This window comes from Thamnophis elegans, chromosome 16 (assembly GCF_009769535.1).
Source record: "Thamnophis elegans isolate rThaEle1 chromosome 16, rThaEle1.pri, whole genome shotgun sequence".
NCBI classification, from domain to species: domain Eukaryota; kingdom Metazoa; phylum Chordata; class Lepidosauria; order Squamata; family Colubridae; genus Thamnophis; species Thamnophis elegans.
Window position 1 is genome coordinate 18,101,699 of NC_045556.1, and position 21,026 is coordinate 18,122,724.

At 47.0% G+C, this 21,026-nt stretch overlaps 1 protein-coding gene across 1 annotated transcript in view; it reads right to left on the reverse strand.

The window, feature by feature from the left end:
- SLCO3A1 (solute carrier organic anion transporter family member 3A1) overlaps nt 1–20,665 on the reverse strand; it is a 156,867-nt gene extending 136,202 nt beyond the window's left edge. The window contains 1 exon segment of the mRNA XM_032232375.1: nt 20,248–20,665. Coding sequence (XP_032088266.1) covers nt 20,248–20,448 — 201 coding nt within the window. The 5' untranslated portion in view covers nt 20,449–20,665.
- Nucleotides 20,666–21,026: the final 361 nt, after the last annotated feature.

The following is a 21,026-nucleotide window of genomic DNA, read 5'->3' on the forward strand; positions in this document are numbered from 1 at the left end:
AGGAAGGAAGAAAAGAAGAAAAAGAGAAACAAAGAAAAAGAGAAAGGGGGAAAGAGAGGAAGGAAAAGAAAAAGAAAGAAAGAAAGAAAGAAAGAAAAGGGAAGGGGAGGAGAGAGGGAGGGAGGAAGGAAGGAAGGAAAGAAGAAGAAGAGAACCAAAGAAAAGAGAGAGGGGGAAAGAGAAAGAGAGGAAGGAAAAGAAAATAAAAAAGAAAAAGAAAAAGAAAAACAAAGAAAGAAAAGGGAAGGAGGGAGGGAGGGAGGGAGGAAGGAAGGAAGGAAGGAAGGAATAAAGAAAAGAAGGAAGGACCACACAGTGTTTATTTAATTTTTTTGCCATACTATTCATTTTTTTTCTGTATTTACTTGTCAATAATTATTTTACTGTAATTTTGGAATTCTGGCATTCATCTCAAGAGTTAGCTAATTTTGCTGGAAGGAAAAGTATAAAATGTTTTTATTAAATTTGATACTACGTTCATAGTAGTATCATAGTACAAAAGCTTTTTGTGCTTTATGTGCAAAGTTGCAACTTTATGTCCTATTCCAATAATGAATAAAAAATAGTTTATCATTCTCCTTCCTTCCTTCCTTCCTTCCTTCCTTCCTTCCTTCCTTCCTTCCTTCCTTCCTTCCTTCCTTCCTCTCTTTCTTTCCTTCTGCATAGAATAATATTTCATAAATGATAAATCATTTAGTTATTTTTAAAACTATTTTGTACACAGCTCAAGAGCACATTAGACTCTGACTATCAAGGACAAGACAAACTTTATAAATAACACATTGAATACTTTTATCCAACATGTTTATCTCGCTTACCAAATTTAAATGGTCATTTATACATGCACGTATTCAGGCAAGCAAACTATCACTCTATTCTCCTCCAGGGTTATACAGATCACCGAAAATACTTGAGAGACCGCCTCCTGCCAATTACCTCCCTGCGACCTATAAGATCACATAGATTGGGCCTCCTCCGAATACCATCCGCCAGTCAGTGCCGACTGGCAACTACACGGAGGAGGGCCTTTTCAGTAGCAGCTCCGACCCTTTGGAACGATCTCCCCGTGGAGATTCGTACCCTCACCACCGTCCAGACCTTCTGCACAGCCCTCAAGATCTGGCTATCCCGTCAGGCCTGGGGATAAGATCACAATCTGTCCCCACCCGAATGAAGAATGAATGTTGTATACTATTTTACTCTTATGTATTGTTTTATGTTTATTGTTTATACCCCCCTCCCTATTTTATGTAAGCCGCCCTGAGTCCCCGCGGGGAAAATGGCGGCCTATAAATATTAATAAAATATCTAAAAAATATCTAAAAAAAAAATTATATCATCAGCAAACGGCATGAACTGAATGACCGGCTCAAAATATGCACGAGGCTACTTGCCCCTGTGTCATTTAATAGTAAGGGATGCGGTGGTTCAGTGGCTAAGAAACTGAGCTTGTCAGTCAGAAAAGTCAGCAGTTCAGCGGTTCAAATCCCTAGCGCCGCATAACGGAGTGAGTTCCCATTACTTGTCCCAGCTTCTGCCCACCTAGCAGATCGAAAGCACATAAAAATGCAAGAAAGTAACAGCACTCCATGTGCCTTCGGCATTTAGTCATGCCAGCCACATGACCACAGAGACATCTTCGGTACAATGCTGGCTCTTCAGCTTTGAAACAGGGTTCACTAACAAAAGGGCGAACGACAAAAGCGCGCCCAACTAAACCGTGGTGACAAAACCGACGAATGAGCGGTGAAGTGCGCCGACAACAGCCTACCGACAGAAGTGCGCTGTAAACCTAAACCTAACCCTAACCCTAACCCTAACCCTAACCCTAACCCTAACCCTAACCCTAACCCTAAACCTAAACCTAACCCTAAACCTAACCCTTACCTTAACTTAACTTAAATTGCGCTTCTGTCGGCGCGCTGTTGTCGACGTGTTGATGACATCGCGTTGATGATGTCGCGGTTTTAGCACCACGGTTTTGTCAGCGCGCTTTTGTCATGCGCGCATTTGTCGGGTCACGTGAAATGGAAGTGAGCACCACACCTTAGAGCCGGAAACGACTAGCACATACATGCGGGGGAACCTTTAGAATTTTTTTTTTTTTAGAATTTTATTAGAATTTGTAGGCCGCCCTTTTCCCTGAGGGGACTCAGGGCGGCTCACACAAAAACTGGGAAGGGGGAATACAGACATTAGGACAAACATGTAATAAAATAGCAAGCAACATACATTCATCATTCGGGAGGGGTAACTATCCTATCCCCAGGCCTGACGGGCGAGCCAGTTCTTCAAGGCTATGCGGAAGGCTTGGACGGTGGAGAGGGTACGAATCTCCACGGGGAGCTCGTTCCAAAGGGTCGGGGCTACTGCTGAGAAGGCCCTCCTCCTTGTAGTTGCCAGCCGACATTGGCTGGCCGATGGAATACGGAGGAGGCCTAATCTATGGGATCTTATCGGTCGCAGGGATGTAATTGGCAGAAGGCGGTCTCTCAAGTATCCAGATCCACTGCCATGTAGGGCTTTATGGGTGATTAATAGCACCTTGAAGCGCATCCGGAGATCAACAGGTAGCCAGCGCAGCTCGCGGAGGATAGGTGTAATGCGGGTGAATCGGGGTGCACCCGCAATCACTCGCGCGGCTGCATTCTGCACTAGCTGAAGTCGCCGGATGCTCCTCAAGGGCAGCCCCATGTAGAGCACATTGCAGTATTCCAGCCTAGAGGTCACAAGGGCCCGAGTGACTGTTGTGAGAGCCTCCCGATTCAGGTAGGGTCGCAACTGGCGCACCAGGCGAACCTGGGCGAATGCCCCCCTGGTCACAGCCGTTAAGTGGTGGTCAAATGACAGCTGTGGATCCAGGAGGACTCCCAAGTTGCGAACCCTCTCTGAGGGGTATAAAATTTGACCCCCCAGCCTGAGTGGTGGAATAGTAGCCAAATCTTTGGGAGGGAAACACAACAGCCACTCGGTCTTTTCTGGGTTGAGCACAAGCTTGTTAACCCTCATCCAGTCCATAACGGCCTCAAGGCCCCGGCTCATCACGTCTACCGCTTCATTGAGTTGGCACGGGGCGGACAGATACAATTGAGTATCGTCCGCATATTGATGGTATCTAATCCCGTGCCTGCGGATGATCTCTCCCAGCGGTTTCATGTAGATGTTGAATAGTAGGGGGGATAAGACCGAGCCCTGAGGCACCCCATAATTTAGGGGCCTAGGGGACGATCTCTGCCCCCCCACTAACACCGACTGTGACCTGTCCGAGAGGTAGGAGGAGAACCACCGCAGCACGGTGCCTCCCACTCCCACCTCCCGCAGTCGTCGCAGAAGGATACCATGGTCGATGGTATCGAAAGCCGCTGAGAGGTCAAGGAGGACCAGGATGGAGGAACGTCCTTCATCTCTGGCTCTCCAGAGATCATCCATCAATGCGACCAAAGCGGTTTCTGTGCTGTAACCGGGCCTGAAGCCTGACTGGAAGGGGTCTAGGTAGTTTGCTTCCTCCAAGGACCGTTGGAGCTGGAAGGCCACCACCTTCTCAACAACCTTCCCCAGAAAGGGAAGGTTGGAGACTGGACGATAGCTATTAAGAACAGCTGGATCCAAGGATGGTTTCTTCAGGAGGGGTCTCACCACCGCCGCTTTCAGTGTGGCGGGGAAGTTCCCCTCCCGAAGGGAGGCGGTTACAACCGCCTGGATCCAGCCTCGTGTCACCTCACTGCAGTTAGTAACCAGCCATGAGGGACACGGATCCAGGACGCAGGTGGAGGTACTTACAGCTCTCATGGCCTTGTCCACATCCCCGGGGGTAACGTCCTGAAACTCAACCCAGAGCTGTTCTACTTGGTCCCCTTGCGCCTCGGCTGGAACTGCAGGGGTGGAGTCCAAGTCCGACCGAAACCGAGCAATTTTGTCCGCTAAGAATTGGGCATATTCTTCAGCTCTGCCCTGCAAGGGTTCCCCCGCCTCCCTTTTATTCAATAGGGAGCGGGTTATCCTAAACAGGGCGGCTGGACGGGACTCAGCGGATGCTACCAGGGTGGCTATGTGCGATCTTTTTGCTGCCCTAAGTGCCCTGGTGTATTCCCTGGTGCAGGTGGTTACCATTGCCCGGTTCGATTCGGACTTATCGGACCTCCAACGGTGCTCTAGGCATCTCCTCCGGCGCTTCATCTCCCGGAGTTCCTCGGTAAACCAAGGGGGTCTCCGGGATCCGCCGCCTCGGAGGAGCCGCAGTGGCGCAATCCGGTCGAGGGCCTCCGACGCTGCCGAGTGCCACGCAGCAGCCAGAGTCTCCGCCGGACTGTGGGCGAAATTGTCAGGAATAACCCCAAGCTCTGTCTGGAACCTTGACGGTTCCATAAGACGCCTGGGGCGGAACCACCTGGTCGGTTCCTCCTCCCTACAGTGGGGGTTTGGCCTCCGGAAGTCGAGCCTCAGTAGGCAATGGTCTGACCACGACAGGGGTATGATGTCACTCCCCCTCAGACCAAGATCACAAATCCACTGCTCCGAGAGAAATACGAGGTCAAGCATGTGTCCCGCTGAATGGGTTGGGCCCCGAATTACTTGGGTCAAGCCCATGGCTGTCATGGAAGCCATGAACTCCTGCGCCCCATCAGAGTTTTCACCGAGCGACGGCAAATTAAAGTCCCCCAGGACCATCAGCCTAGGGAACTCAATTGCCAGCTCGGCTACCGACTCGAGGAGCGAGGGGAGGGCTGCTGCAACGCTGTTGGGAGGCAGGTACGTTAGCAGCAGACCCACTTGACCCTTGAGGTCCAACTTTAACAGCAAAGACTCACACCCGACAATCTCCGGAGCAGGGACCCTACGAGGAACTAACGACTCTCGGATAACAGCGGCCACACCCCCACCCCTTCCCTGGGCTCTCGGCTGATGCAGCACCTGAAATCCTTCTGGGCACAGCTCTACAAGGGGGACTCCTCCCTCTGGGCCCAGCCAGGTTTCAGTAATACATGCCAGGTCTGCCCTCTCGTCTAAAATTAAGTCCCGGACGAGAGGAGCTTTATGTACAACAGACCTGGCATTTAGCGACAACAGCCTGAGACCAGGGTCCTGACTACTTGCGCCATCTGGTCTTGGAGTGGGACTCCTAGGGCCGGAAGGAGGGATCTCTGTAATGTAGCGAACCCTCCTTCCCCGGTAATGGCCTGCCCTAAAGTCCCCGCCGTATCTGCCCCTCCCTGTTACGACCGCAATACCCCGACCCTCTCCCGTGTCTCTGGTCCCCTCAACCACCCCCGTGGCCCCCGCAACTCCCGGCAGGTCCTCCGAATCACGCATACTCATACACTCCCCCAAACAGTCCCCACGTAAGAAGTTAAAAACACAAAATTTACAACAATATGATCCTAATAGTGGGACATTCATTCATCTCAAGCATACCTCATGCATAGCCCATACAAAGAAAGAAGAGAAAGATGAAAGAAAAGAAAGAAATTATAAATTATAGATTGCGCAAAAAATTGATTAGTTTAAAGTGCAAATAGTTCTGGGAAGGTCCAAAAAAGTCCAAGATGGTTGAGGCTAGGAGAGGGCCTTCTATGTACTGTAAGTACCCCCGCTCGGCCAGTAGTGGCGCTATCTGTGGTAGCAGGTCCAAGGCGGCATCAGGCAACAGTGGCCGTGGCAGATGAAAGTGCAGATAAAAGAGCAGATGAAGATATACTCCAAGAAGTCCAAAAGCCGCATTCCAAGAGGAGTCTAATCTCGCCCAGCAAAAGGCCCTGCGATGGCGACGGCCCAGTGGAGGGGGGAATGCACCAACAGGGGAGGCCAAGCCGAGGGGAGAGGAAGGGGGGTGCAATAGCAGCAGATGAAGACAGCCTCCCATTCTCTCCCAGTGCTGTTCCAGGCTAACCGCCTTCTCCCTGGGGCGATGAATAATCCAATGCAAGTCCACAGCAGCCAAAACACAGACGAGACAAAGAAAGTAGCATAAAAAAGGGGGGGGGGAGATTCTCTCAGCCAGCAAGTGGAGGAGAGTCAAGGCTCTCTCAGGTCAGCCGGGTCACTTTAAAAGAGCCGAGGTGGCGCAGTGGTTAGGGTGCAGTACTGCAGGTCACTTCAGCTGACTGCTATCTGCAGTTCGGCGGTTCAAATCTCACCGGCTCAGGGTTGACTCAGCCTTCCATCCTTCCGAGGTGGGTAAAATGAGGACCCGGATTGTTGTTGGGGGCAATATGCTAACTCTGTAAACCGCTTAGAGAGGGCTGAAAGCCCTATGAAGCGGTATATAAGTCTAACTGCTATTGCTATTGCTATTTACCTTTTATTTAAAGTAAGAATCCCTGCGTTTGTTTGACTCTCCCCAAAACCTTCTAAACCAGGTTCCCCTGAAGTGGTTTTTGGACTGGTGAAACGGGAAGCAGTTCTTGTCACGCTCCCACTTTGCATATTCCCAGCTGTCATTGTGCATAACCAGCTGGGAAACAAATACAGCCACTGCAGTCCAATTTGATAGAAAAAAGAAACAGCCTCTTTTTTTTGTTCATCCCAGCTAGGTTATTTCTTTGAACTCCAGAAATCTGGCCTTGCCTTCCCAACTGCCACTGCCATTAATCACCCCAACTAGCAAGGTCCCTGCTCCTTTCCAGGCCCCTAACTTGCCTCTGACTTTTAAGACAGAGCCACGGGGTGAACTCACCCAGAAAGGCCTTTATACCACATTTTGCTATGGGAGAAAAAGCATTGGAGGGGGAGGGGGGGAAGGCAGCAATGTTAACTATCAAAGAACCCCACCAATCTCTTCCTGGTGCAAAGAGAGAACATTATGTTCGAAGGAAATGTGATCTTGCTTGCATGAAAACCAATTAAGATTCCTATTTGGTCCTGTAAATATAAGCCACCAAACGCATCACTGGAAGAGAAAATCATAAGACAACTACGTCCCATTGCCTTCGGCCACGTCACGCATGCAAATTCATCGGAGGAGGCAATGATGCTAGGAATGGCTTAATGGGTCAAGAAAGAAGGGACAAGCAGAGGACATGCCGGCTTGATAACATTGGGCCTGATGCAAAGTTGAACATACCATATTTGAAAGAAGCTGTTGTTGACAAGGGAGCAATGGAGAGCACTTCCCTATAAAGCAGTGTTTCTCAACCTTGGCAACTTGAAGATGTCCGGGACTTCAACTCCCAGAATTCCCCAGCCAGCATTCGCTGGCTGGGGAATTCTGGGAGTTGAAGTCCCGGACATCTTCAAGTTGCCAAGGTTGAGAAACACTGCTATAAAGCCTCCAAGGACCAGGCACGACTGAACAGATAAAACATCATCAACAAATATAAGTCACATCCAATCCACAGGTCCCACCAGGTTCTGGTTAAAATCACACTCTGCAATTCTGCAGCCCGGAGGAAAAAATATGAATGAACTACATCTCCCTACAGCTGTGACGGCGAATCTATGGCACACAAGCCAGAGGTGGCAGGCAGAGCCCTCTCTGTGGGCACAGGCGCCATCTCCTGCTGGTCTTCAAGTTTCTGGGGCACACATGTGCACCGGCCAGCTGGTTTTACTATGCGCTGGAGTGCCGGAACCCGGAAGCCAATGACCAGCTGGCTGGCTTGCACATGTGACCAGCCAGCTGGTCTTTGGATATCCAGCACTCCAGCCTATGCGAAGACCAGCTGTCTGGCACAGATGCCGGACACCATAAGACTAGCTGGTCTTTGGGTTTGCAGCACTCTGGCACGAGCGTGCATGCATGCATTCCAGTTTGGGCACTCACCACCAAAAAGGTTTGCTATCACTGCCCTACTCCCCGCCTCAGGTAGTTCACGCTGGTTGAGATTATTGGAACATCCAGTTCATGAATTTTCAATCAGGCTTTCTGTGCTACCAACCAAAGCTTTCCACTCATGGCAGCATTGGTGCAGTTTTCATCAGGATGATAGCAACAATAATAGCCCTTAGACTTATATACCACTTCAGAGTGCCTCTCTAAGCAGTTTACAGAGTCTGCCTCTTGCCCCCAACAATCTTGGTCTTCATTTAATCCACCTCGGAGGAATGGAAGGCTGAGTCGACTTTGAGCCAGCTGGTTCACCGACAAATGCACCCATGACAAAAGCGCGCTGAGAAAACCGCGGCAAGAAAACCACGAGTTCAAAATCACGCCCACAACAGCGCGCCCACAACAGCGCGCCCACAACAGTGTGCCGACAAAAGCGTGCCATCAGCAAAGAATGCGAAAACAAGGTAATAACCCTAACCTTAACCCTAAACCTAACCCTAACCCTAAACATAACCCTGAACCTAACCCTAAATATAACCCTTACCTTAACCTAATCGCGCTTTTGTCGGTGGGCTGTTGTTGGCGCAATTTCGACCTCGTGGTTTTTGCGCCGTGGTTTTGTCGGCACGCTTTTGTCGTGTGCCCATTTGTCAGGTCACGGAGCCAGTAAGGATCGAACCACTGGCAGCGGGCAGAATTAGCCCGCAATACAGCTTTCTAACCTCTGCACTACCATGGCTCTTAATACCAACTAACCCCGTGATGGCAAACCTATGGCACACATGCTAGAAGTGCATGGGCATGCCGGAAACCAGAAGCTCAACTTCCTGGCATACGCATGCACGCCAGGGAGCTGTTCTTCCGGTTTTCGGCACTCCCCCGCCCGCCACGCTCCCGTTTCGGCACTTGGTGCCGAAAAGATTTGCCAAAACTGAATTAACCCTTCAGAATCCAAACACAAAATGCCCAAGAAGCACTTACAAAGGTTTTGCTTCCCCTACCTTTATTTTAATCTGATATACATGTCAGAAACAGGAAGAAATTACGTTTGCAATGCAAGCTGCACAATCCTACCACAGCATAGCTATAGATTTAACTCTGGAAAAGCTTTCACTCATTAGAGAAGCCTCCATAGATTATTCTCGCACAAGCTAAGTAGGTTTTAAATGTTAATGTTAAAAATCCTCTGGGATTTAAAAAAAAATGTGGGGGAAATTCCAGACTTTTTAATAATGTGACGCTGTCCCTTGCCTTGCACCACTTGTAAAGGTTAAAGGCTAACTTTTGTGTGTGTGTGTGATCATTTATTAAAGCTGCTGCAGCAACTCAGAACAGGTTCCAATTTCTCAGGTAAAAGACACCAATTAAAGGGATGGAAACCATCTGTTTCCTGTGAAATTTGGAGTGATAGTAAGGTTGCAGGACTAAAGAAGAAACAAAAGCAAGCAGCAAAATAAAATTCTCAGTTTACCTTCAGCTACAGGGCAAAAGAATAATTTTCTACCACTTAACGGAAGACATTTATAGAATAATTATATATATATAAAACAGCTTGTGCATTCATTATTCTAAAGCAGCCAGGAATTGCATGTTATCTGGAGCCCATTTCTGGCAGCTCAGGTTAAAATAAAAAGTGACTTAGAGGGAATAAAAAGCTATCTAAGAAAGGGAACAAGTGTTTAAATAGGGAGAGTTCAAATTAATTAAATCCCAGGCAGTTTCTTCAATAGGATTAGAACTTTCCCACCCGTATCCCAGATAAGGATGCAATTATGACATCACCCAGTGTCTATAGTCCGAGGTTATAAAATAAAGGTAAAGGTTCCCCTCACACATATGTGCGTTCCTGACTCTAGGGGGCGGTACTCATATCTGTTTCAAAGCCAAAGAGCCAGCGCTGTCCAAAGACATCTCCATGGTCATGTGGCCAGCATGACTCAACGCTGAAGGTGCACGGAAGGCTGTTACCTTCCCACCAAAGGTGGTTCCTATTTTTCTATTTGCATTTTACGTGCTTTCAAACTGCTAGGTTGGCAGAAGCTGGGACAAGTAATGGGAACTCACTCCATTACGCGGTACTAGGGGATTCGAACTGCGGAACTGCCGACCTTTCTGATCGGTAAGCTCAGTGTCTTAGCCACTGAGCCACCGCATCACCAATGTTATATGAAGGCATAATTTTTTCAAATTGTAAACCTGCCATTCAGAGTCTATCTCTGGACTGACGTCTGTGATGCTTACTTTGGACAAGGAAGGAAATAAAACAAGCCAACTTGATTTAAATAAATATGAAAAGCAGAAGAAAAACTCAGAGTTAGAGAACGAAGCCTGGTCTCGCACTTTATTATTATTTTTTGCATAAGATCCCACCGTGGCATTCTGCACATCCGTTCATTTTCAGAAACCATTATTTGTGTACCTATTTTTTTTTTAAAGTATGCTTTTAAGAGTTGGTTGCACTAAACTCCATTTGATGGGTACTTTATCAAGTGGAAAATGAATTGCACGGAATAAAATGCTTAAATGCCCAGCCCAACCCTGCGTTGCAAAGTACCTTTCTTAAAATACTTTCTACTATATCTTTTTGCAAGAACTAACCAGAAGATTCTGCCATCTAGTTTTGGTCACCACATTATGAAAAGATATTGAGATTCTAGAAAAAGTGCAAAGAGGAGCAACCACGAAGATTAGGGGACTGGAGCCTAAAACATGTGAGGAACTGGGCCTGGCTAGTTTAGTGAAGAGAAGGACCAGGAGAGAAATGAGAGCAGTCTTCCAATATTAAGGGGAGAGGGTCAAGCTATTTTCCAAGGCACCTGAAGGCCAGACAAGGAATAATGGATGGAAACTGACCAAGGAGAGATTCAACCTAGAAACAAGGAGGAACTTTCTGACAGTGAGAACAATCAACCCATGGAAAAGAAGTTCCCTTTAGAAGTTGTGGGAGCTTCATCACTGGAAGCTTTCAAGAAGAGACTGGACTGCCATTTGTCAGAAATGGTGTAGGGTCTCCTGCTTGAGCAGGGGGTTGGACTAGATGACCTACAAGGTCCCTTCCAACTCTGTTAACCTGTTAACCAACCAGCCTGGGCACAACCCGATGCTACAAAATGGTCTTGGACACTGATATGCCAAAGCGGATGGGACATTCATAATTCTACCCCACTGCTGTTTTGCTCCAGGATGGGAAAATGAAGCAGGCAGCTCTCCTGCTCTCTCATTTTCCAATCCTCAAGGACTCACACATCCAATCACCCAGCAGGGCAGCTAAACCCTACCCTAGCCCAACTAACCCTGCACAGGGCAGTCCTCGACTTACAACCGTTCATTTAGTGACCATTCAAAGTTACAACATCACCGAAAAAAGTGACTTATGACCATTTTGCACACTTATGACCTTATCCGCATGGTCACATGATCAGAATTCACCCGCTTGGCAACTGACTCATAATTATGACAATCGCAGGGGGGGGGTCACACGATCCCCTTTTGCGACCTTCTGACTAGCAAAGTCAATGGGAAAGCCAGATTTGCTTAACACCGGTGATACTAATTTCCCAATTCCAAGGATTCACTTAACAACAGGGGCAAGAAAAGTTGTCAAATGGGGCAAAAACTCACTGAGCAAATGTTTCACTCAGCAACAGGAATTTTGGACTCAGTTGGGGCCGTAAGTCCAGGACTATCTGTACTCTTTTGCCTTTTGTCCCCTGTCTAGTTCTGATGCATCTTTTCTTCCCTTCCTCTCTTCCCCACACAGGGAGGTTAACCCACAGGAAACACTGAGTCACTTTGACAGCACCGGATGGCTTAACCAGAGATGCACAAGGCAAAAGATACGTTTTCCTTCCCTCGGTCCACCTCCATTTTTCAGTTTCTCTTGGGCCACTGCTGTCATCTTCCAGAAATCTCACCTTTACAAGTTCACCACACTTAAGAAGCACAAATCCACAATGGGTCCCTTCCAGGGGTGGCTGAGAATGCCAGGAGCTGTAACTCCCAACACATCTGGAAGGCTGCAAATTCAGGAGGCTGTAACAAGGATCACTGCATGGTCGCCCCCCCCCCCCATACAGAGAACTGCAAGCAAAAGGGCTTCTGTCCCAGAGAGCTTACAGTTCTTTAGTTATTTAAGGTTGACTCTTCCCCCTCTTAAAGGGCCTTTTGAACAGCAATGTCATCTACAGACATTAGCAAGTGATGATGGTGCTTATTTCTCTGCTGTGAAGCCTCTGCAGATTAACGGCTGTTATCAGAGACAAGCAAGGGGTTTTTTTTCTCTCCCCCCCCCCCAAAGTCAGCTGATGCTTTGCATTTCAAAAGGAAAGACATCAGGGGGAAAAAGGGAGGGAGGGAGCAGGATAGAGAGATGAATTTAAGTATCCATTGGCATTTTGACTTCTAGCACAGGGAGGACTTTCAAGTTTTTGCTTGAAACCTTTTCCTAAGGCAGCTTTAGAACAGCAGCTCTGTTAGGCAGGCCTGAAAACAATAGCATTATTATTATTGGGTAATCTTTGGTGAGATTCACAGCCTTTGGGGCTGGTTGGTAGCTCAACAGCTCCAGTCTTAACCAAGGACCTAGGAACTGTTAAGGTAAGTCGAAGGATATAAGCTGTTCCAAGTGGTTTTTTTGTAGTCAGAATGTTCAAGTCTGATAAATTTAAAATTTCCAAATAGCGAGGTAGCCTTTTGGGTATTGCTCCAAGGGCTCCAATTACAATCGGGACAACACACAATTTCTTTTTCCACAGTCACTCAATTTCAATTTGCAAGTCCCAGTACTTTGTGATTTTTTCTTGCTGTTTATCTTCAATTCATGCATCTCCAGGTATTGCAATGTCAATGAACCATACTTTTTTTCTTTTCAACTATTGTTATGTCAGGCGTGTTGTGGGCCAAGTGCCTGTCAGTCTGGATTCTGAAGTCCCACAAGATCTTGACTTTCTCATTCTCTAAAACCTTCTGAACCTGATGTTCCCAGTGGTTTTCACTGTACTCAAATCCAAACTTTTGGCACAATTTCCAGTGAATGATCTTAGCAACGCGGTCATGGCGTTGTAGGTAGTCAGTTTGTGAAATTTTGCTTCACCCACTGATCAAGTGGTCGACTGTCTCGTCTTTCTCATTACAGAGGCGACATTTGCTGTTGGTGGTTACATGTTGAATTTTTGCCTTCATGTAGTTTGTGGCTAAGGCTTGTTCTTGAGCTACAAAAATAAAGCCTTTTGTTTCTTTTTTCAGTGCTCCTGATCTTAACCAGTTCCAAGTTAGCTTTTGGTCAGCTTTGCCTTCAATATTTTTCAAGTATTGTTTGTTTATTTATTTATTTATAAAATTTATATGCCGCCCAATCCCAAAGGACTCCGGGTGGCTTACAAAAAAGAAGAAAAAAGATTAAAAAAAAGAGAGAGAAAAAAAATGGTTTAAAATCACAACACCACATACATTCATTCTAATCAGGGCTGGACCTCAACAGTGAGGTCAACAGCCCCAGGCCTGCCAGAACAGCCAGGTTTTTACAGCTTTCATGAAGGCCATGAGAGTGGGTATGGTCCGGATCTCTGGGGGTAGCTGATTCCAAAGAGTCGGAGCAGCCACAGAGAAGGCTCTCCTCTGGGGACCTGCCAGCCGACACTGTCTGGCTGACGGCATCTGAAGGAGGCCCAATCTGTGGGATCTTACTGGCCGCTGGGAGGTATGTGGCAGTAGGCGGTTTCGAAGGTACGCTGGCCCTAAGCCATGTAGGGCTTTAAAGGTAATAACCAACACCTTGAATTGCATCCGGAGACCAATTGGAAGCCAGTGCAGCTCGCGGAGGACAGGTGTAATGTGGGTGTACCTCGGTGCACCCAATATCGCTCGCGCAGCCACATTCTGGACTAACTGCAGTCTCCGAACGCTTTTCAAGGGTAGCCCCATGTAGAGCGCGTTGCAATAATCCAGCCTTGAGGTGACAAGGGCGTGAGTAACCGTTTGAAGTGCCTCCCGATCCAAATAGGGCCGCAATTGGTGCACCAGACGAACCTGGGCAAAGGCCCCCCTGGTCACAGCCGATATATGATGTTCCAGTTTCAGCTGCGAATCCAGGAGGACCCCCAAATTGCAGACCCTCTCTGAGGGGTGTAAATTTTCACCCCCCAGGGTTAAGGATGGACTGTCTAAGCTGTCCTTCAGGGGCAGCATCCAAAGCCACTCAGTCTTATCAGGATTGAGCACAAGTTTGTTCACCCCCATCCAGATCCTAACAGCTATGCATAGCTTTGTTTTTCCAATTTTCAGCTCACTTTTCAATTACTTCTTTCTTATATTCAGCTTTTGGCTTAGCTGTCTTTAAAAGGCCTCCTTTATTTACTTCCCTAATCATTGGTTCTTCACTTTTCTGGATGTAATCATTCAAGCTGTGTTTTTCTTCTTCCACAGTCTGTTTTACTTGTAGGAGTCCTCGACCACCCTCTGTTCTTGGTAGATATAATTGGTCAACATCACTTTTAGGGTGCAAAGCATGATTCATTGTCATAAGCTTCCTTGTTTTTCTGTCCAAATTGTCCAACTCCATCTGGGTCCAGTCAATTATTCCTGCAGAATAATCGAATCACAGGTATAGCCCAGGTATTTATGGCTTTTATGATGTTTCCTCCATTCAATTTGGGCTTTAATATCTTGTGAATTCGTCGAATGTACTTGGCTGAAGTTAATTCCTTGACTTTATTATGCATTAAATCAGAGGCCTCTAAAATCCCCAAGTACTTGTAGCCTTTTTCTGGTTTTACTGCCTTTATCATTTCTTCATTCTCAAGTTCTATTCCATCATCTTCTATGTCCTTGCCTGCTTTGGTTGCCATTGTTGCACATTTGCCAATTCCAAACTGCATACCAATGTCTTGGCTAAATTGTTGTTGTTGTTGTTGTTGTTGTTATTTTGTTAATCTTTGGTGAGATTCGTAGCCTTTGGGGCTGGTTGGTAGCTCAACAGCTCGAGTCCTAACCAAGGACCTAGGAACTGTTAAGGTAATGTCAGAGAATATAAGCTGCCCCAAGTAGGGTGGTTTATTTTTATTATTATTATTATTATTATTATACAATTGTATCACAGCGGCCAGTTGTTTCGCTGGATTTGGCATTGGTTACTAGTCGGGCCCCACCCAGGGGCCTAGGACGTCGTAACGTATTTTCGTAATATGCGTGCAGATCCAAGCAGTGCGGCTTTTTGCATTTGACTGATGGTGATTTTGTCAATTTTTAACTGTTTTAAATGTAATTCCAGTGCTTTTGGAATAGCACCCAGTGTGCCAATTACCACTGGAATTACCACTGCTGGTTTGTGCCATAGTCGTTGAATTTCGATTTTTAAGTCCTGGTATCTTGTGATTTTTTCATGTTCCTTCTCGGCGACCCTGCTATCACCTGGTATTGCGATGTCTATGATTGTGACCTTATTTTTCTCAACCAGTGTGATGTCTGGTGTATTATGCGCCAGTATTTTGTCGGTTTGTATACGGAAATCCCACAAGATCTTGACCATCTGATTTTCGGTGACTTTTTCAGGCTGATGTTCCCACCAGTTTGTTGCTGTTTTAATATTATAATTTTTGCACAAATTCCAATGGATCATTTGTGCTACTGAATTGTGCCGCAATTTATAATCAGTCTGCGCAATTTTTTTACAGCAGCTGAGTATGTGATCAACAGTTTCATCAGCTTCTTTGCAAAGTCTGCATTTGGCATCATCAGAGGATTTTTCGATTTTGGCCTTAATGGCATTTGTGCGGATAGCTTGTTCTTGCGCAGCCAGGAGTAGTGACTCTGTTTCTTTCTTTAATGTACCTGTTGTTAACCATAACCAAGTTTGTTCACTGTCCACTTTATCTTTTATTTTTTCCAGAAATTGACCATGCAGTGCTTTGTTCTGCCAACTCTCCATTCTTGATTTTATCACATCTTTTCTGTATTCTTGTTTTGTCTGTTGGGCCTTCAGTAGATTTTTGTTCTTTACTTCGATTAATAGATGTTCTTGACTTTCTTTTAAATAATCAGCCAGTGCATGTTTTTCTTCTTCAACTGTTTGCTTCACTTGTAATAATCCTCTGCCACCTGATTTTCGGGGCAGATATAATCTATCAGTATCACCACGTGGATGTAAACTGTAGTGCATTGTCATTAGTTTCCTGGTTTTTCGGTCCAAAAGGTCCAAATCAGCTTGTGTCCAGTTAACTATGCCAGCTGTGTATCTTATAACTGGTATTGCCCAGGTATTTATGGCCTTGATTGTATTTCCACCATTCAATTTAGATTTCAAAATTTTCCTAACTCTGTTGGTGTACTCTCGCCTGACAATAGTTTTTACTTCTCCATGCTTGATGTTATCCAACTGCAGAATGCCTAAGTATTTGTAGGCTTCATTTTCTTTGCATTTAATTAGTTGGCCATTGGGCATTTCAATTCCCTCAGATGCAGTGATTTTGCCCCTTTTTATGGATACAGTGGCGCATTTTTCCATGCCAAACTGCATTGAAATATCGGTGCTGAATACTCGGACTGTATTTGTCAATGATTGGATTTCTATTTCTGACTTGCCATAGAGTTTCAAATCATCCATATATAGTAAATGCGAAATTTTTTCAGCTTTTTTGGCTGTTTGGTAGCCTAATTTCATTTTTTTTAAGATTACTGATAGTGGGATCATTGCGATGATGAAGAGAAGAGGTGAAAGTGAATCACCCTGGAAAATTCCTCGCTTGATATTAACCATTCTGTAGCTCTCATTCCCTACTGCCAACTCAGTTCTCCATTGTTTCATTGCCTTTTCAGTAAAGGATGTAATATTTTTGCTAATGCCAGTTGTTTCTAAGCATTTTATGATCCAACTATGTGGCAGTGAGTCAAATGCCTTTTTGTAATCAATCCAGACCATATTCAAGTTCGTTTTTCTGTTCTTACAATTTTCTAATATCATTTTATCAATTAGAAGCTGATCTTTTGTGCCCCTGCTCCTTCTTTTGTTGCCTTTTTGCTCTACTGGCAAGATGTTGTTTGTTTCCAAATAATCCATCATGTTATCTGCAATAATGCCTGTGAGTAATTTGAAGGTTGTTGGTAAGCATGTTATTGGTCTATAGTTTTCAGGTGTTGTTCCTTTAGTTGGATCTTTCTGAATCAAGTATGTTTTTCCAGTTGTCAACCATTCATCAATTTGGCCCTTTTGTAAAATTTCATTCAGTTGCCTGGCCAATATTGCATGTAAACTGGTCAGATATTTGAGCCAGAAACCATGTAATTGGTCCTTTCCAGGTGATGTCCAATTCTTTACCTTTTTAACTCGATTTTTGATCATCTCAGTTGTTATTTCTAATACTTGCATTTGTTTGTTGCCAATGCTTTTCTCAAAGTCATGTATCCACTTTGCTTCCTTGTTGTAGTCCTTTGCATTTTCCCACAATTCTTTCCAGAATTCAACTGTGGCCTGCTTTTCTGGTTTTTCACTTTTGGTGTCACCATTCACATTAAGACTTTGATAAAAACGCCGTTGGTCTGATCGAAATTGCTGATTTTGTTTATATTGGATGATTCGTGCCTCATATCTTTCAATTTTTCTAGCTGTTGCTGTTATCTGCTGTTTTACAATCTCTACAGCTTCATTGATGTTTCTTGTATCCAATCTATATCTTCTGATTAGCCGATCTATGATTTTGTTGTTTTTAAGCCGTTGCTCATGCATGTTCTTTAAGTTACTAGCATCTGCCCTTAATTTTTTGATTTTTTGTTCTAGACGGATTTTCCACTTTGGCTTTGATGCTTTTTCTGTTGTGTTACTAGGTACTTTAATTTTAATGCCTAGTTCATTAGTGACTATTACAGCTGCGCTGTACATTAACTGGTTTGTTTCCAAGATGGATCCCGGTTCAATTGTTGAAAACACTGCATTAACCATTTTCATGATAGGGGCCAAAATTTTCTTAGGCACAGTTTTTAGTGATGGTAAACGTTGCCTTTCCTCATTAAGCAGAAAATGCTCCATGATCTTATCCTTCAATTCTTTTTGTTTTTGAGTTAGTTCATCAGTTGGTTCAATGATAACTGGTTCTAGTGGTGGTGATGTTATTTCCTCCCCGAGAGCTTCTTCTGGGAGTTCTACTATAGTGTCTTTAGTTGTGTCTTGAATATCAGTTATTTCCGCTTGTGATATTGTTTTTTGGGTTTTGCAATTTGCCTGAATTTCCTCATGTTCAACTTCACTAAACACTTTATTCCGTATAATAAATCGCCTTTGATCTGCTAGTCGTTGTTCACTAACATTTGAATCTGGATATTGTTGTTTCCATAATTCATACATTCGCTTTAAATATCCTCTTTTTTCTGGCTCTGAGTTGTAGTAACAGGCCATTATGGCACGGTTTTCATCTGCACTATATTTTTGTCGTTTTGTTGGCTGGTCCACTTGTAGCCCACTTGTCGACGGATGTCCAGGGACCCCAACATCCGCCGCGGCCCTTGTTAACCCGCGCGACGACCGATGCGGTATGGAATTCTTATTCGTTTTTTTCACCATATTGTATGGGTTGGCGGGGGGTTTTTTACGGGACCAGATGCCAACCTGATCCCAACCTTCCTCCTTTCTCATCCGGGCTTGGGACCGGCAACGGCGGTGTTGTTGTTGTTGTTGTTGTTGTTGTTGTTGTTGTTGTTGTTATTATTATTATTATTATTATTATTATTATTATTATTATTATTATTTAGATGCTGGCTGGCTCCCAGGTATTCTGGGAGGCTAACTATTTAAAACATGAAACCGTCATAAGGGCCAGAATAATGTTAAAAGAGAATGAGGCTGACTTAAAGCAGGAAAAGCCCCATGGAAGTTCTGGTCCTCAACTCCAATTGATCACTATGGCCCACACTGGAACCTCTTTCCAAATATCTATCCAACTTAGCTGATTAGCTAAAGTTCAGTTCAGCTAAAACATCCAATGATTGCATTTCCTTTGTGGGATGGGCTGAACCCAATGGCAGGCAGCCGCAGTTCAGCCGCTCCAGTTGCTTCAACCCAATCTCCCTATGGTCAACTGCTGGATTATCAGAACCTGAATTAATTTAATAAGCCATGCTCAAGTCCATTAATTCCATAAACCATGCTGCCTACCAGTTAGGTGTTTTTTTTTTAAAAAAAAGTCTGACAGTCTTTCCTGCAGCTGAAAGGAGTTAAAAGCAGAGGTCACCTTATCAACTCCACCTCTCTCAGGACTCCCTACTCTCTTCTTACTCGCTCCCTACTACGCTCTGTCCCTGACAAGGACCAATTTTAATTCATTTAATTAACGAGGGGGACTCAGAAGGTCCATCTTCCCTCGGGAAAGGGACCCAAATGCTTAAAGCGACCCAACCAAGCGCAAGAGGGTCCACTTAGCAAGGGCGCCAATTCAGAAAGCGGTCCAGGCTCCAAGCTCCCGGAGCGGGAGGCACCGTGGACCACTTTGGGGGAAGCGAAAACCCTTAAGTTAGGGTAACTCCGACTAACTCTCGCCCCTGCCCAGCGGGGCCAAGCCGGCTAAGGGATATCTGCTCTTCCTGGGTCAGCCTAAGCAAGACCACGGCAGGCAGGCAGGCAGGCAGGCAGGCAGGCAGTGGAAGGCGAGTCGCGAACACCCGGGCCGTAGGATCGGGGATGAAGGGAAGCGGGGGGGGGCTGCGCTTGGCTGGCCGGCGGTGTCAGTCAAAAGCAACCTGCACCAAACACGTCCCTTCGCAGCACCTTCGCGCCTCCCCGCAAGCCTGGCACAAGAGCCGGGCCAGAAGCGGCGGAGAGGCAAGGCAAGCAGGCAGGCAGGGCGCACCGCCAACCCAAAGCTCGGTCTTTCGTCCGGGTCTGCAGCCTGGGCTCAGCTCTGCCGCGCTCGGGCGGGGCAGGGAACAATGAGCAGGGTCCGGAGGGTCTTGTTTTTTTTCGCCACGCGATGGGAGCCAACAGGCAGGGGAACAGCCCCCCCCCTTTCCTCCCCAAATAAATCTACGAGGTCCCAGGATCAGAATAAGATAGGATAGGATAGGATAGGGTAGGGTAGGGTAGGGTAGGGTAGGGTAGAAAGAAATAGGAACAGGATAGGATAGGATAGGAAATAGAATGGAATGGAATAGAATTCTTTTGAGCCAAGTGTGATTGGACACACAGGGAATTTGCCTCTGGTGCAGATGCTCTCATTGTCCATAAAAAAAGACAAGATACCTTCGCCAAGAATCAGAAGGTGCAACACTTAAAGATAGCCGTAGGGTGCAAAGAAGCAAACAATCCACATTGATGTAAATCGAAAGGATACAAGCAGATCCAAGCTTGGAAGAAGAGCCAAACCTCTTGCCCCCCATCGCCTCTCCTTCCAAGCGCCTGGTTCCCCCCCCCCACTACCTCTCTCTCTCTCTCGCCTCCCTTGCCAGGCTCGGCCGCCCCCCCCCCCCTTTCCTCCCCTCCCCACCTTCCGCCCGCCGCTCACCAGGTAGGCGCCCACGGTGCCCTGGGCCAGCATCAGGATGCACTCGGACACCAGGAAGACCTGGATGCTGGCGAAGCGCGAGCCCTTCTTTTTCCGCTTCTTGGCGCGCTGCGCTTCGTCCCCTTGCAGCTCGCCGCTGCTGCCGCCGCTGCCGCCGCTGCCGCTACCCGTCGAGGAGCCGCGGGACTTCTTCGCCTGCATTCTCCACCTCCCCTGCCTCCTGCGCGGCGGGTCCCCGAGACTCCTGGCCGCCTCCCGGGCGAACTTGGCCCCCGGACGCGGTGGCTCCAATCAGAAGCCCCCAGCCGGCTGCCTCTGCTGCTGCTGCTGCTGCTGCTGCTGCCGCCGCCGCCCCCGGCACTCGCCTCCCTTCCTGCCGGCAGCTAGCACTGCCATGGCCGGCTGGCTCTTCGCACGCCTCTTTCCTCCGCCCGCTCCGAAGGCTCCCCCCTTCCTCCGCGCTTTCTCCTCCCCTCGCGTGCCCGCCGTGCCAGCTCCGGCTCCGCCACCGCCCGCTTCTGGATGGGCGCCAAGGGGCCGGGAGGGGCATCTCCGAGGAGGGAGGAGAGGGCGCCCGCTTGGGGAAGGGAGGCGGCCGCTCTCGGCCTCCTTCGGGAGGGGAGGGAGAGAAAAGGAGCCGGGGAGCGTCCTGGGGAGTAGCGCGAGGCAACGGGCTCGGTTGGTGGAGAGGAGAAGGCGAGCTCTAAGGCGGGCTTGGAGCGGGGAAAAGGGGGCTGGCTGCCTTCCCACGAGGCTTTGTGCTTGCTGGGACTCTCAGT